The sequence below is a fragment of the Calidris pugnax genome, unplaced genomic scaffold (genome assembly GCF_001431845.1).
Source record: "Calidris pugnax isolate Ruff unplaced genomic scaffold, ASM143184v1 scaffold38, whole genome shotgun sequence".
Lineage (NCBI taxonomy): Eukaryota > Metazoa > Chordata > Aves > Charadriiformes > Scolopacidae > Calidris > Calidris pugnax.
The window spans coordinates 13,266,405-13,280,765 of NW_015090995.1; the positions used below are offsets into that span (position 1 = coordinate 13,266,405).

Below are 14,361 nucleotides of genomic sequence, written 5' to 3' on the forward strand. Positions count from 1 at the left end.
CCCCCCCCCCCCCCAACTCTTTTGAAAGGACAGAACCATTATTGTGAGCTTTCTTATTTATTCTGGAAGCGAGTTTTTTGTTTTTAAAAGCAGCTACAGTTCTGGGCAGACTTGAAGAAAGTAAAACAGAGGGATGTGTTGCATATCGGACTCCAGAGAGAACGACTTTAAACCCAAATTTAGTGCTGGCACAGCTCCACGTTGGTTCATATTCTGAATTAGAGGTGAAACCAGGTAAAAACAATGTCTGTGGCTGGTGAAGACTTTTGCTGACTTCTTTGGAAATCAGGGAGAGAAGCTGAGCCAACGTTTCCCTGGGGGAAGATGAAATGGGCCAGGAATGGTGCATGAGGAGCGGGCTTGGTCTTTTCAGTTCCTCCCATCCTCTGTAACTCTTGCTCTAGAGGAGAAGCAGTTAACCTCCACTGTATTTTGTTCCCAAACCCCCAGGTCAGCAGCAGAAATTGTTAAGCCATTCCTAAATTTCACCCACTTCTCCAAATCTTAGGTTTTGATGGCTTGAGCTAGAGTACTGCCCAAGTGCAAACCATGGTCTCTGATCTGGGCAGCAAGGCTCCATCACTAAGGAGAACAGAATGACCTTTTAAAAAGAAATAATTTATCTTTATTTAGATAGTAATTTTCCACAACAACGCAAGGACTCGGGACTGCCGCAGGCTTTCTACCACTCTGATTTCTTTGTTCAAATGCCAGTCATTGAAGAGCTCACCGAGAATGGCAGTAAAGCACCAAATGCTGCTGCTTCTCAGCCCTTCATTCACAGAAAGGTGTTCCGGCTCTTGCAAACAACTTAAAAGATTTAATTTGATCATTTACATGCTGATTGGTACTTACAATTCAAAATAGATAGGCAAGAACATGGCATGTTCCTGTAGAACATTTGGTATAATTAAACTTCAAAAGAACAACATCAAACTAGGGCTGATTTTGAGTACGACGTTACATACTTTAAGGACATTTGATTGTTAACCCTTGCGCTCCTGCTCTCCTCTGCTGCTCTCATTAGGAACTGCCGTGCATTCGGTAGGAAATTCAGCACCTTTGGGAAGACTGGTTCTCCTGTTACTTGGCATGCTTACAGCTGGCCTTACAGCTGGCCTTTCAGAGAGAGGACAGAATATTTTGGGGGAAATTGCAAAAGCAGTTAAAATTTTCTCTGTCTTTATAATGACTTATGGATGGTGGCGAGCACTCCTATGGATTATGCAAAATGCCAATTTGGTGCTGAATGCTACTGTCTCATAGGAGTAATTTCTTGGTGCTAATTACACTTCTTCACAGCAGCTACCTTTGCTTTGTGCCGGTCTAAGTGAAGTAGAGGTAAATACTGAGAGCTGATTCCAGTGACATCTGTAAGGATGACTCTAAGCCCAAGATGTCACCCTCTGCACCCAGAAGGAGAAGTCAGGCGTGTTTTGTGTGATCAGCAGCTTATCTACTAATGTTTTAGAATAGCTGCCTCATTTTACTGTGGATAAAAATAAGGTGATACACAAAAGTGATGGGATAATTTTCTAAAAGAGCCCTGGAATATTAACACGAGGTGGGAGGGTGGGTGAACGCTGTTACTTCACACTGTAGGAGGACAGATTGCAGAATTTGTCAGCAGAAAGAAGGAACACAGTGCTAAGAAGTAGATTTCAGTCCATTAAAAGCAGCTCAATATTTCAAATTTTTGGGAGTAAATTAAGCCATTCTGATTTATTTTCACGCCAAGTTGACAAGCAAATGGCATTTTCCTGTTTAAAACGGAGATGAATGAAAAATATAGCTAGTTAGTGTTTGAGGTTTTCCTGATTGTCAGATACTCCATCTTGTGTAGTCCCGGAGGGAAGGGTTTGGCCTTTCAGGCTTTTAGTCAGCAAGAAAAAACTAGATGCTCTCATCCCACACATTTTTCCTATTCTGCATTTCACCACAAGATGGAAGCATTACAACTGTCTTTGCAAACCCAACTGGCAATCAAGGGACTGTGAAATGAACTTCAAGCAAAGGGCCACTGAAAACCCTCTGGTGCTGGTGAAACGCCTCATGTCTTCTATTGCTGGTCTATTTGAAAAAAATCTTTGGTGATACATTCAATCAGTTAGGTGTTATCAGCTGAGTGAATAATTTAAAAATCCCTTTGGTTCAGTAGACACATTGCTTTTTCTGCTTACTGGCTGTCTTTACATTTTTCTTTTTTAGTGAAGTTGGTTAGTTCTTTGCTATGAAAATATGAAGTTGTTGTAGCTCAATTAGATTAATTGCATAATTATTAGATGCTGGTTGGTCTTTTCCCACTGTATCAGTGGCCACAAAATAAGGTATATAAGGAAGAGCATCTTTCTATAGATTTGTGGTTCCACCAGGCTAGGGAGGAGCCAAGAATGAAGTTCATCTCATCTGATAGACAATCCATCTCCTTCCACAGTCAGTGCAGAGAAACCGATGCCCTCTCCAGGACAGGCACTGGGCCATGGCCAACACCTGGCTGCAGCCAGGACAAATCACCTCTTCTCTCTACCGTGGGTGGCTTTAGGAGCCCTGGGGCTCTGCTGTGCTTTGGATGTCTGCCTTTGCCTTTACACTGCTGCTGGGTTAGAAGCCCCTGCCAAGGAGGGGCTGCAGAGTGAACAGGGAAGGTAGAGAAGATAAGTAAGAAAATAACAATCCTCATCCCTCCTGAGCCAATGGCACAGGTTAAATGATTTACACCAGGCAGGAGAACCTTGGCAGGACTATGAGGTGACTTCAGATCTGAAACATAGCCCAGAGGATTAACTCCAAGACTATCTATTTCCAGCAGAAAGTTCACCTTCCTCTGCCTAAAGACAAAATTCCTTCCGAAGGCTGCTGCTTCCTGGAGCTGTGCATCATGCTGGCTCTGAAGGCTGTCTGGATTTTGGGCTTGCCTTATTTTAGGCAAGGATCCAACACAGAGTACGCTGGCAGGGGGATTTCTGAGACCCAGGATAGCTTTTATTTACCACTGAGCACCCAGAAAATCCTTGCACCTGTAGCCAGGCAACTTCGTCCTCTTTTCTTCTGCCAAAACACGAGTGTGCTCCCCCAGAAGGAGCTTATTTGGAGCTGCCTGTAAGCCATGTGCGTAAATGACATACTGCCTTTGGTAATTATGTCAGAGCCCTTTCATGGAGCATGCTCTGAGAATCGTTAAATGCCCCTGGGAATGGCTTTCCAGGGAGCTGTGCGCTGCTGCTGGATCGGGAAGGCATTGTTATTAAAATGGTCAAAAAAAAGTGCGAACAAGGGATGGAGGGCATCGGTCCTCGTTAGGGGAGGGAGGAGAACGAACCGAAACAAAACAGAAAACCAGTCTGGGAGGTGTCCAGAGTTATTTTGGCAGTCTGGGCTTTTGGACCGAGGTGCCAAATCACAGCTGTGTAAGAGACTTATTCCCAGTTTACAGAAGCACTGAACAATTCAGGCAGCATTGTGCTACCTGATTTATATTATTTACTTTTTTTTTCTGAAGGGTGGAGAGTAGCACTGGGTGAAAGGACAAGGAGGTCGTTAGTGCAAGCTCGTTACCTGCCTCCTTGGCCTGCAGCCAAGATGGGGAGCAGCCAAGGTGAGAGATGTCCCTGTCCTGGGGATGGACATCGCCTCCCGCACTTGCCTGCCACATCCTCCCTGCCCCAGGGCTGCTCCTTCCCATCCTATCTGCTGAATCACTCCTGGAGAGCTCAGACCTCTTCCACCAACTTGAAACAAATCAGTGTCTGTAAATATTTCCTGCCATCTATTTGGTCTATTTTTAGCAATAGTTCTTTTTTGTTTTTTCTTGGCAAAAGGAAAACAAATGGAAACGGAGTCCTTGGGGATTGCAAATGGCTTGTTTATGAAGCAGGAGTGTCATTAACAGACTTGCTAGCAATCTTCATAAATGCATTAAAGCACTTTTCTTCTTTAATCACAGAAGGATGACTCCAATTCAGCGCAGGGCGACTCCAGCGTGCAGCCCAAGCTGTGCCGCTCCTTCACCGGTAAGCTGGGGAGCTGGTGGGTGCTGGTGGTAATTTCCTGTCTCCCCTGCTTGCCCTGCCCCGTCACCATGGGGTGGTCAATCAGGTGACAAGGGAGGATGGGCTGAGATCCATGGCATCTCCATTGCAGAGCTGGAACTTGGGAGACAGCCAAGGCAAAGCCTCCTGCCCTCCCTACCTCGCTGGGAGGTCTTCCAGCAGGAAGACCTGGGTTGTACGTTGCAGACAGGGCAGCAGGGGCATTACTCCATCCCAGGGGACAAAGTGGGGCACCTTAGATGAGCATCATCAGCAAGCCAGCAGGGTCGAGCGCCTTCCCAGCCCCAGTGCTCCACCTCAGCTCCACCTGAGACAAGATTTGGTGTGTGCTGGGATGCACAGCTGGCTATGAAGGTGCTCCAGGCAGCTCCCCAGGGACAGGCAGAGGTGCTGGGAAGCACAGTAGTGAGACGTGTCCCAGCCCAGGTGTTTGACCTCCTTATTATCTGTGTGCTGCAAGGGGGTGCAGGATTTTAGACAGAGTTTTCTTGTCTCCCATGTTCCAGCCAGGCAAGTGTCTGAAACTGGTACCATTCTTCATATTCCACCAACCACTAAGAAGTTTGACAGTAATTGCAGATCATTCTGCCTATGGTGAAGCTAGTGGATTAACTAAAACCTTATAAAAATGAATGATACTTTGAAACATGAAGTTCATGCCCAAATGCTTTCCAAAAATTAAGATCTATTATTTTTTTGCTTGCTAAGTATTACTGAAATACATTTTGAGTGCCCCATTAGCAGCATTATTTTGAGTATCTGTTACAGAAAGATCAGTGGCTCAAGACCTCATGTTTTTTGTAAGTCAAACCTCAGTTTTTTGATACCTGAAAGCTTAGTTTTCACACTTAAGAAAAGTGGTTTAACATCAGTGAAGCCTCACACACCATCAAAACTGTCAAATGCATCTTTCAAAATGCAGAGGACAGTCCTTTTATACTCTGAACCACGAGATGTTCAGTGGGAAACTGAGCACTGAATTTTTACAATATTTGGCACAACATGTTTTAGCACAATCACGTCTGTAAAAGTGATGATTGAAAAGATTCAGTGTTTGTTCATCCTGGAAGTAATGTTGCCTCCAAGTATGGGCTGAGTTACAATAACGGGCTGGGTCTAACATTAACATACAGAATATTTTTTCATTACATATGTACTGGAAAAATATTTAAGCAGCAATAAAGTATTATTGTTTTCTTTCAATCTTTTTGTGTACTATTGCTAATGTTTTCTTCCTTTGTAATTTTCTTTAAACAATTAACTAAAAACTTGCTAAATAAAGAGCCACAGAATAGCTGGCACTTCATCTGCATAAAGGTACAGGTTTGCAAGAGTAGATGGAAGAACCAGAATTGTGTGGCATTTGTGCGTTCATAGTATGGACATCTACCGGGGATGTAGCTATTTTATTCCACAGTTTATTATAAATGTTTAAGCTATGTTCTTCCTGAAGAAAAACATGAGTATAAGCAGAGCAAAGTCATAAAAAGCAGTGTTTCTGGTGGGTGGAGGTTGCCCCAGGGAAAATGTGAGCACTACAGCCCACCACATACCCTTCCATTGTGATTGCAAAAAACAATCACTTGATGCGGCAACATGGAATTTTAGGTGCTCTGGAAGGACACTTGCATCTTGCAAAGATGTTTTAAGGTAGTAACTGATAGGAATTGTGGTAGGGGTTGACAAAATTATTATTATATTGGTCCAGATATGTGAAATATTTCAAAGGACAGAATAGGGTTTAAATTCCTTCCCACCACCCCCCCAAACCACTGATCTTTGTATTCTATGATTAAAAAGTGATCCTTGCATTGAAATAGCTCATTCCCAATGAGCAAATGGCCACCTCAGTACACTTGGTATTTCTTCGTTCCTCTTGACGCACAAAGGAGAACATCTCTCATACAAGTTGATGTTTTTCTCTTCCTGCAGTGGGAAATGCAGAAAACGTTCGGGAGGTGAAACAGAACCGGTCGAAGTCAGTGTGTGTCATCCCACCGCGGCAGCCCAGCGCTGGGCTTCTCACCCCCTGGGGTAAGAAGAAAGAGATAGAGAAAGAGCTGACTTTGAAGACAAAAAGCACGAGTGCTGCTGCTGACTTCCCATGAGGGATCTGACTGTGCTTCATGGATGGCTACTATACATGTAGATAATGTAAATATGATCCATATTGAAAAGGACAGCTTGGACAGGGCAAAATATCCTGAGTGGTTTGCATCGAAACGTGCTCTTACTGCACAACACTGGGTTTTTAATGGGAACCAAGGGAAAAGATGCACAGCTGGGCACTAGTAATGCAAGGTAATGTCTAAGAGAATTTCTGAGGAATGTCTAGGAAAAATTAGTCTTTTCAGCCTGGGAAAATTGCTGAAAATGTCTGCAACTGCAAGAAAGGATGTTTTAATAAGAGGAGATATCAGGGCTTTTCATTAGTCAGCAGGGATAGACTAAACAGCAGGGAGCATGTAAGTTATACATTAGGAAAAACTTTATAATCTCAAGGAGAGTTCTATTAGGCAGTGGAGCATGTCACCAGGAAAGACAGCAGAAACAGGGAAAGATCTCTGCTACTCCTCAAGAGCTGGTGAGGCCTGACTATCAATACTAATCACATGAAGTCCAAAGTTAAGGTATATAGTTAAATAAGGCTTTGTGCCTTACCAAAGGCACTGTCCTACACCTTGACATAATTCTTTTAATGAAAATTTATTACAGCTGCATTAAAAGGAGAAAATATATTCTTACTGATTTTTTAAAAATTTACTTAAGAAATGGTTTACCTCAAAAGATAAAATAGGGAAGCTCCAAATCCACTGGCAATTCCAGGAGAAGAGTGTACTGTCCCTTAAACAGATGCACAAGCCTTGTGCTGTGGCTGGTTGGTTGCAGCAAACCTGCAAAGGCTCCCCAAAAAAGATCTCTGCTGCCACAGCCGAGAGCTGCAGGGTCACAGGAGTTCTGAATGCGTCTCCTTAGAAGATGCAGCAGAGAGAGGGACCCAAAACCTCGCTGCTGTGGAGCGCTTCTGCAATCCCCTTTGCAGAGAAGAGGTAGATGAACTCCAGGTATAGTGCCTGAGGAAGACAGATATCTCCACATTTGGGTAATTTTCTTTGAAACTCCAGGTAAGCTTTTAAGCCTTTGAATTCTTGTCCTTAGCTGAACCCAATAGCGTAAGTTTTAGCATTGCAAACATCAACATTTTTTGTTCTTTTCCCCTTCCTCTGCATTGAAGGATGCAAGGTCATTTAATCTAAACGAGTGGCCAAAGAGACTCTTTCTGAACTGAAAATAGAAGGAACTGTAGAAATTTGCATACTCCCCTTCATGATATTTTTGGACTTCCAAAGCTAATCTCTTGTGTGCAGAAATACTGCACTAGGAGGCCACTGCCTGTTACACCAGGGCTTTCATTTTAAATTAAAGACACAGAATTGTGTGTATTTGCTTTGCAATGGTGTGGAGGTCTCTTTTTCACTTGAACAAACTCCTTTACAATGTTCTGACATAAGCTGATGTATTTCATCTTGACTTGCAGGCCACTCTTCCATCACTGGAAGTTCACCGCACTGCAAATGAAAATTGGATCTTTTAGCCTTATATGTGTAATTTGTGTGTCTATATACATATATGTACATATTTACTGATTTTAGTATAGGTTCATTGTCGTCTTCAGTTACTTTGTTAAAATTTTGGTTTGTTTCTTAGTTTAATACATCTTGCATGGGAGTCATGTAGGTTTGCCTACGCTTTGTTTAGAAAATGGCCCTTTTCTGAAGATGGTGTCATGTACATGTACTACGTTTCTATCTCAATTAAATGTGCTCTGTTGTGAGATACCTAAGGGTTATTACCTCCTTGCATCTGCAACGCCCTCGTGGTGATGTCAGCGGTAGGTGGTGACACACGGGGTGTCTCTCGGGGTGTCGTGGATCCCGGCAGGTCCGCGTTGAGCAGCGATGCGCTCAGCTCTGCCCCGGGCAGCCCTCTGTTGGGGATCACAAGGTCACAAGCAAGGTGAGTCGTTGTGAGGCGTGAGAAAAGTCATCTGTTTATTGGTGTAAGCAATTGCATACAAGTGAGAGGGAAAAGAATAATGAATCCTTGGCTGTCTGGAGTGGGATGTCCGCTGTTTACCTACAGTTTAATGTCCACAGTGTTTAAAAGTTCTCCTTAAGTTCTGCATAGTAAATATCTATGGAAGGATTGACTAAGACGAGTCCTTTTTATTCTGTAGCTGGAGAGCAAAAAGGAAAATAAATCAAGTTGCTTGCCAGGGAGTTTTTAATTAAGTTTTTTTTTTTAATCAAGGATAGAAACTTTTTGAATCCCTTGGCCAATTCTTCCTTTGTGGGATTTTTTGTGTAATGGTGGGGTTTTTTTCCCTTTTTTTCCTTTTTTTTTCCACTTTTGGCATCTGAACTGTCTTGCTTTTGTCCGAAATATCTGGATGTCTGTACCATCTTTGTCTTGCCCAGCATCCATCAGGCTTCTGGGCATCGGGTACTTAAATAATGATATTTTTCTGTTTGAGTTTCCCATCATGGAAAATAAGTTCTCTGCAATATTTTTATGGGCTACCAAGGACCTTATCAAATGGTGGCTCTTCTGGCATGAGTAGATTTCTTTGTAATACTGTAGTAGACAATAGAAATGGTTGGAAGAATCAGGACACTTCCAGAAAATGGAGCTGAAATTTTACCTGATGTGGAAAAAAGGAAAAAAAACACGTTTTGCTTGCATTTATTTAAAAGTTGTACATTTTTGTCTCACTTTAGCACCAGAAGAGATATTTCAATGGCAGGATCTCCCAGCTTCTAGCAATTCCCAATGTTGCTGGGCTCCAGGTGTGTGGCTCCATGGCTCGTGGCTGCGGTGGCCGCTGCAGCAGCGCCGCGTGCCCGTGCACTTGCATTGGCCTCATCCTGCCCAGATCCCAGCCCGTTAAGCCCTCTCAGCCCTGCTTTGTGGTGCTGGGACCATAAATACCTCTCTTCTGTATTAACAATTTGCTTGATCTGCAGAGAAGACAATATTCTGTGCAGTACATACTTTCCCGATGACTCATTCTGCCCCAAAATTAACCTTCTAAATACTATGGTTTTTTTTTTTTTTAAAGTTTCTTCACAAAATATAATATCACAGCTAAAGCTTTCATGAAGTATTTTCCAGTTACTTAGTGGCCAAGCCCTCTGACTACTATGTATTTCAGCCCAGAAAACCTTTGATAATCTTTGCCTGTATCCAGTGTTGGTGGTCTTAAAATTCTACAACCCAGTGGAAAACTGTTAAATGCTCAGGCTTCAGAGCATGCCTAATTAATTCTTTGCAGGGTTTTAGTCCTTTAAAAAGTGTTAAAAACACGGATTCAGTGTATCATTGAATATTGCATGGTTCTGTGGAAATAAATTGCATCAGTTTGATTCCTTTAGCAGTTCAGAGAGTTATTGCTCTGTGCTTACTCTGGAAGTTTACAGTCGTCTTTTGAAAGTTAAGGTTAAAATAGGCAAAAGTTGCTAATGATGGGGAGTTGCTCAATGGCAAAGTGAGAGCCCAAAAACTACATCAGAAAAGTCTGGGCACGTAGATCAAGCAGCCACATTTACAGCTCAGGCTATAAATCTCCCTTACACTTGCAACTCCAAAAAGCATTTGTGTTTAGCACGTGGACTGTTTTTATTTTGAACATGCTTCTGTTTATTTTATTTCATGACTGCTTAAGGAGATTATAATGGCTTTATACTGGAAAGTACTGGCAACACTTAAGAAGCAGGTGAGGCAAATTGAGCTTTTTTCTCTCCCAACATCAAGTGCTGGGGGTACTCAACCTTGTAAGAAACTTTAAGTATCTTTCAACATCGAGGCTTATGTGCTTCTTTCAAGAGACATGGAGATGGTAGAGATGAAAAAGGAGCATGTGATGAACAAGTGATTATAATTTTAATGCAGAATGAAAGGGGCATATGTCAATATGGATATCCATTCCTCTCCTTTCCCACACAGTTCATACTCGGGGGGTTCATCTGGAGATGTTGGTGGCATTTCCAAGGCAAAGTTGGTAGCATTTGTTGTGGTCTGGGTGTCTTTGCTGTCCTTGGTTTCTTCTTGTTCTGAGGTTTGTGGAAGCAAGAGCAAAGACAGAGAGCCATGAGAGGTATTTACCCCATCTACCTAAGGGAACGCTACGTGGAGCATCTTTCAAAGCATGACAGACCCTCAGGGTAAGCTCTAACGCAGGAAGGTATGCAGATCTCCAAAGGGACTTGGGGAAGTCACTGAAAGCAGACCTGAAATCATGTCTGTTTATAAAATATAAAAAAAAATCCTCTGCTTTCAGCATGAGAGAGTGAAAATATGTTGATCTATCTACATAACATGCAATTTTTCAGCAAGCGTGGATCAAAACACAGAAAATAACAGTAACTCAGACCATGCTGATAGAGTCTTTGATCAATCAAAAGGTAAAACCCTGATTCTGGGAAAAATCTGAGCTGACTAGGCCCAGCTCCTTGCTACAGTATTTATGTTCTGGAGATTCACAATTTCAGTTTAAAAGCTCAAAGGCAAAAAATCATCAGGGTCAATTAGGAAATAGAGGTCACTAAAACATCCAGGATATGACCTGCCTTTCTTTTTACCTAGATCCTAGTGCTGACTGTGGTGGCACCCTCATTTGCCTTCTCTGGATAAGAGGAACCTTAAGGCAGCTTCCTGCTGGCACCAGAAGAGGTAAGGGAGGAAAGGGAAGGTCCTTTTCCTTGATAATTAAATGGTATTTGTGTCTGACTATTGCACGGATCACAGCGATGCTCAGATAATGTGCCTACCTAGCTTTGGAGTAGCACTCCAGAGATCCCAAAGCAAGATCCAAAGGACAATCAACATCATTACCAGTTTCTGTAGGCTTAGAAAGTGTGTCAGAATGTTACTTTTTGTGATTTTTTTTTTTTTTTTTTTTTTTTTTAAGATGAGGGTCCTAAGCCCATTGCTATAGTGCTCCAGGGGTGTTATATTAACTCAGGCACCAGCTAGTGATGAGAGGAGCTGTAGACTGGTTTGGGGTGACTGCTCCCCCCCTCTCCAGGGCTTCCCCACACAAACACCTGCCTTTGGGCTGGGGAGGCAGGCAGAGAGCTCCTGCTCTGTCTAGTGCCTGTGTATAAGGCAGCTTGTTTGACATGCGGAGACTTGCTTTGTATGGGGAAACAAGTGTGGTCCTAGTGGTCATTCAGGCCAGCCAGGAGCTGCATCACCTTCTGGAGGAGCCTCTTGGACCTCGTGCTGAGGGGTGGGATGGACCAGGCAGAGCATCTGTGGGACCTGAGGTCAGTGGGGTGAGCACTGGTACCAGGGCTTGCTGTTCCTGGCTGGGAAATTGTTTCTTTCCTTCTCTAAATTAAAGATCATCTCTGCTGGAAGAGTAAAATTGGGACTCCATGAGCCCTTGGTGAGGCTGAGAGCTGGAGGCTGAAATCCCGTTATGTTAAGGAAATTGCAAATCTACTATTGATTTTGGGATTTATCTCACAGTATTTTTGCATAGTAAAAGGACTTTTATTCCTGTTTTGTCCCCATAAGGTTTTCATCCTTATGGCCCTACTGCATGTTCTTTACGGGCCTCCCAATACCAAGTGCTGGATGTTGGATGTTAAAAATTTTAATTTTATTAAAAATTTTACATCAATTTAGGTATTTAATAATTGTTTTCATTTTTTGGATGCATATCAAAAGGTGTTTTGATCTGCAGAATGGAAGAATTCTTCTTCTATGAAAACGTAGAAATGAAACATTCAAAATTAAGACATGCATTTCTTAAAATTTTTCCAGAGGGACTCACTCACCCCAGCCCTGCCTTGAAAATTATTTGTTTTTTAAACTCCACATTTTCTGAGTAGTTCATCAGAAAATCCCCAGCCCTTTCTAACTGCAGAGGAAGGGAGGGAGCAGGCTGGAATGATTTATTGGTGGCCTTCTTGCCATTTCTTCTTTCTTTTTCCCCCTCTCTTTTTTTTCTTGTATGTGTGTGTCTTGTCTATTAACAAGGCTGTCTATTGCATTGTATAAAATCTATATGAACAAAATAATTGCACAAAAGGAAACCAGATAGCTAATTTACACTTTGAAACCAGAATGGGTTAGAGTCTTATATTTAATAAAGATGTTATTTCTGAAGAGTAAATGAGCTATTTTCCTATTAGTCTAGTTTGTAAGACTAAAAAGTCTTATGAAAAAGCATTCCTGTTATAAGAATTTTAATTCTATCTAATTTTTTCCCCAAGCAATGGGGAAATAGAGGAGTCCAGGGGTTGCAGCAGACAAAGTGGGGCTGAGGGAGTTTGCTCCTCTGGTAGCTCCTACAGCTGGTGCGAGGAGCTTCACCTTCCGGACTGGCTGGACACAATGGAGTTGATGCCTAATTAAAAAAAACAATGAAGGTGAACAGAGGGAACCATGTAGCTGTAGCCCCTCGCGTGCGTTAACTCATTGTCCATCCTGTCCAGGAATTTTTCAGATCCTAATAGTGACAAGCACGTGCGTGGGGGTGTGCCAAGGAGGAGGGACAGCTCGCTGCATGGAGAGTCATTTTGACCTTGCAAACTCAGTTCCTACTCCACAGCCTAAGAATCTGGGAAATTGTTTGGCTGGGGACATAACAGCCCGTGAGAAGCCAAGGCTGGGCACCAGCACCGCTCTGCCGCAGCCACGCAGGGGTTTTTCTGCCAATGGAACCCAGAATTGCTGAGGACACCTTCCAAATGGCAAACAGCGCTAACTTGTGAATACGCATTAGCATAAATGCAGCAATGCCAAATACAGCTGACTAAAAAGCACACATATAAATGTGGAAGTGTGCATTAATCCCTTTTTTAAAAATACATGAGTGCCCACTTTGCATTTTAATTTTATGCAATTGCAATGCAGTCTGCAAAAAAAGTCCTCACTTCTAGTGTGCAAACCTGTGTCTTCACTGAGCTCCTTCAAGCGTTGCCAAAGCTCCCCCATCAGTTGTGTTCAGTTTTGAGATATAGATCACAAAAATAGATGGCAACCAATTTTCCTTGTCACTTCAGACAGGTTTAACCAGTATCACACATTAGTTAAATGGCAACTGATTGAAATTACGCTTATTGGAGATTAATTAGGTGATAGATATATTGAACTTTGTATTTAATCAACCGTTTTATGTTCAATGCAAAGAGGTCATCTCATTGCAGTAATCATTGACTGCGAAGTAACCAGATGACTGTGAGATGGGCATGTTACTGCCGTTCAGAACTAGGGGATGGGCTGGGAGAGGGTTAATATGTGGCGGTGTGGGATGAGAGGGTGGTGGGAGGGTTGGCCAGAAGCAGCTGTGTGCAAACCCCTTGTAGTAGCAGGGATTGCTTCCAGCAGAGAGGGCAGGTAAATGCAGGAGGGCGAGTAAGTGGCCGGGGAGGGACAGTGTGTGTTTATTGATGCTGAATTACAGGGATGAGGAGGACTCGTTTCCCAGGCAGTGCACCATGGGAGGAGTGGAGCTGCTCCCCTGCGGGCTCGCCAAGGGTTTCAGTGGGAGGCTGTATCATGTCAGAATGATTTCCCCTCTCCCTTAGCTGACTAAATAGTTTGCTTGGAAGAAAAGGGATGGTTAAGCAGCCCAGAGACACGATGTATGTTTTCACTTCCCTGAAAATGGCCTTTGCATTGCAGCTCTCCCATCAGATGCGCATCCACTGCTCCCTGTCTGAGGGCCACACAGTGATGTTTCCACCTGCCGAGAGCGGTGTTCAGCCCTGCCATGAGGACTTTCATCCCATGATACAAGCATCAGAAGCATCCTTTCCTCTTAGTGATCAACGACAATGCAAACCTAACCTTTGAGACAACCCGCACGCCATGTCCTGCAGCTCCCAGTTGCCTTGCTTGCCCACCACCTTCCCCACCATGCCAGATGCATCAACATCTTCTGCCATCCTTGCCCTCTTGCCCCTTGGCAGCCCTGCTCTTGCTCTGACTCATGGGGCTATGGGGACTGTGGCTGAGTTTCGACCTTGCGTGATGGTAAGTCTGCAACCTGTCCTACCTTCCCTTCCTCCATGTGTCATTGTGGGGACTCCTCTGGGCAGGGACCTCTTTCCTGGATCCTGTCGGATGCCTCATGTGCTCACGGTCAGGTTAAACAAACTGCATCTCTGCTGCTGTGACAGTGAGGATGAGAGATCTAATGTATTATTTAAAAGCCATCCCAGCCTGCAATATTTAAGAAAGAACGATGCAGAGGATAGAATAAATTATTATAATTTAAAGTCTGTTGTGCTTATAGAAGAAG

General features: G+C 43.3%; 1 protein-coding gene and 1 long non-coding RNA gene across 2 annotated transcripts in view; both read left to right on the forward strand.

The window, feature by feature from the left end:
- The window catches only part of LOC106895495 (sodium/hydrogen exchanger 2-like), a 26,895-nt gene extending 19,022 nt beyond the window's left edge, over positions 1-7,873 (forward strand). The window contains exons 11-12 of the mRNA XM_014954927.1: positions 3,944-4,010; positions 5,982-7,873. Of these exons, the coding sequence (XP_014810413.1) occupies positions 3,944-4,010; positions 5,982-6,157 (243 nt within the window). The 3' untranslated portion in view covers positions 6,158-7,873. The remainder of the gene's footprint in view (positions 1-3,943; positions 4,011-5,981) is intronic.
- A 984-nt stretch (positions 7,874-8,857) lies between these two features.
- LOC106895570 lies at positions 8,858-14,076 on the forward strand. The gene is made up of 3 exons (XR_001413446.1): positions 8,858-10,270; positions 10,692-10,778; positions 13,743-14,076. It is a non-coding gene; the product is annotated as an uncharacterized LOC106895570 (long non-coding RNA).
- Positions 14,077-14,361: the final 285 nt, after the last annotated feature.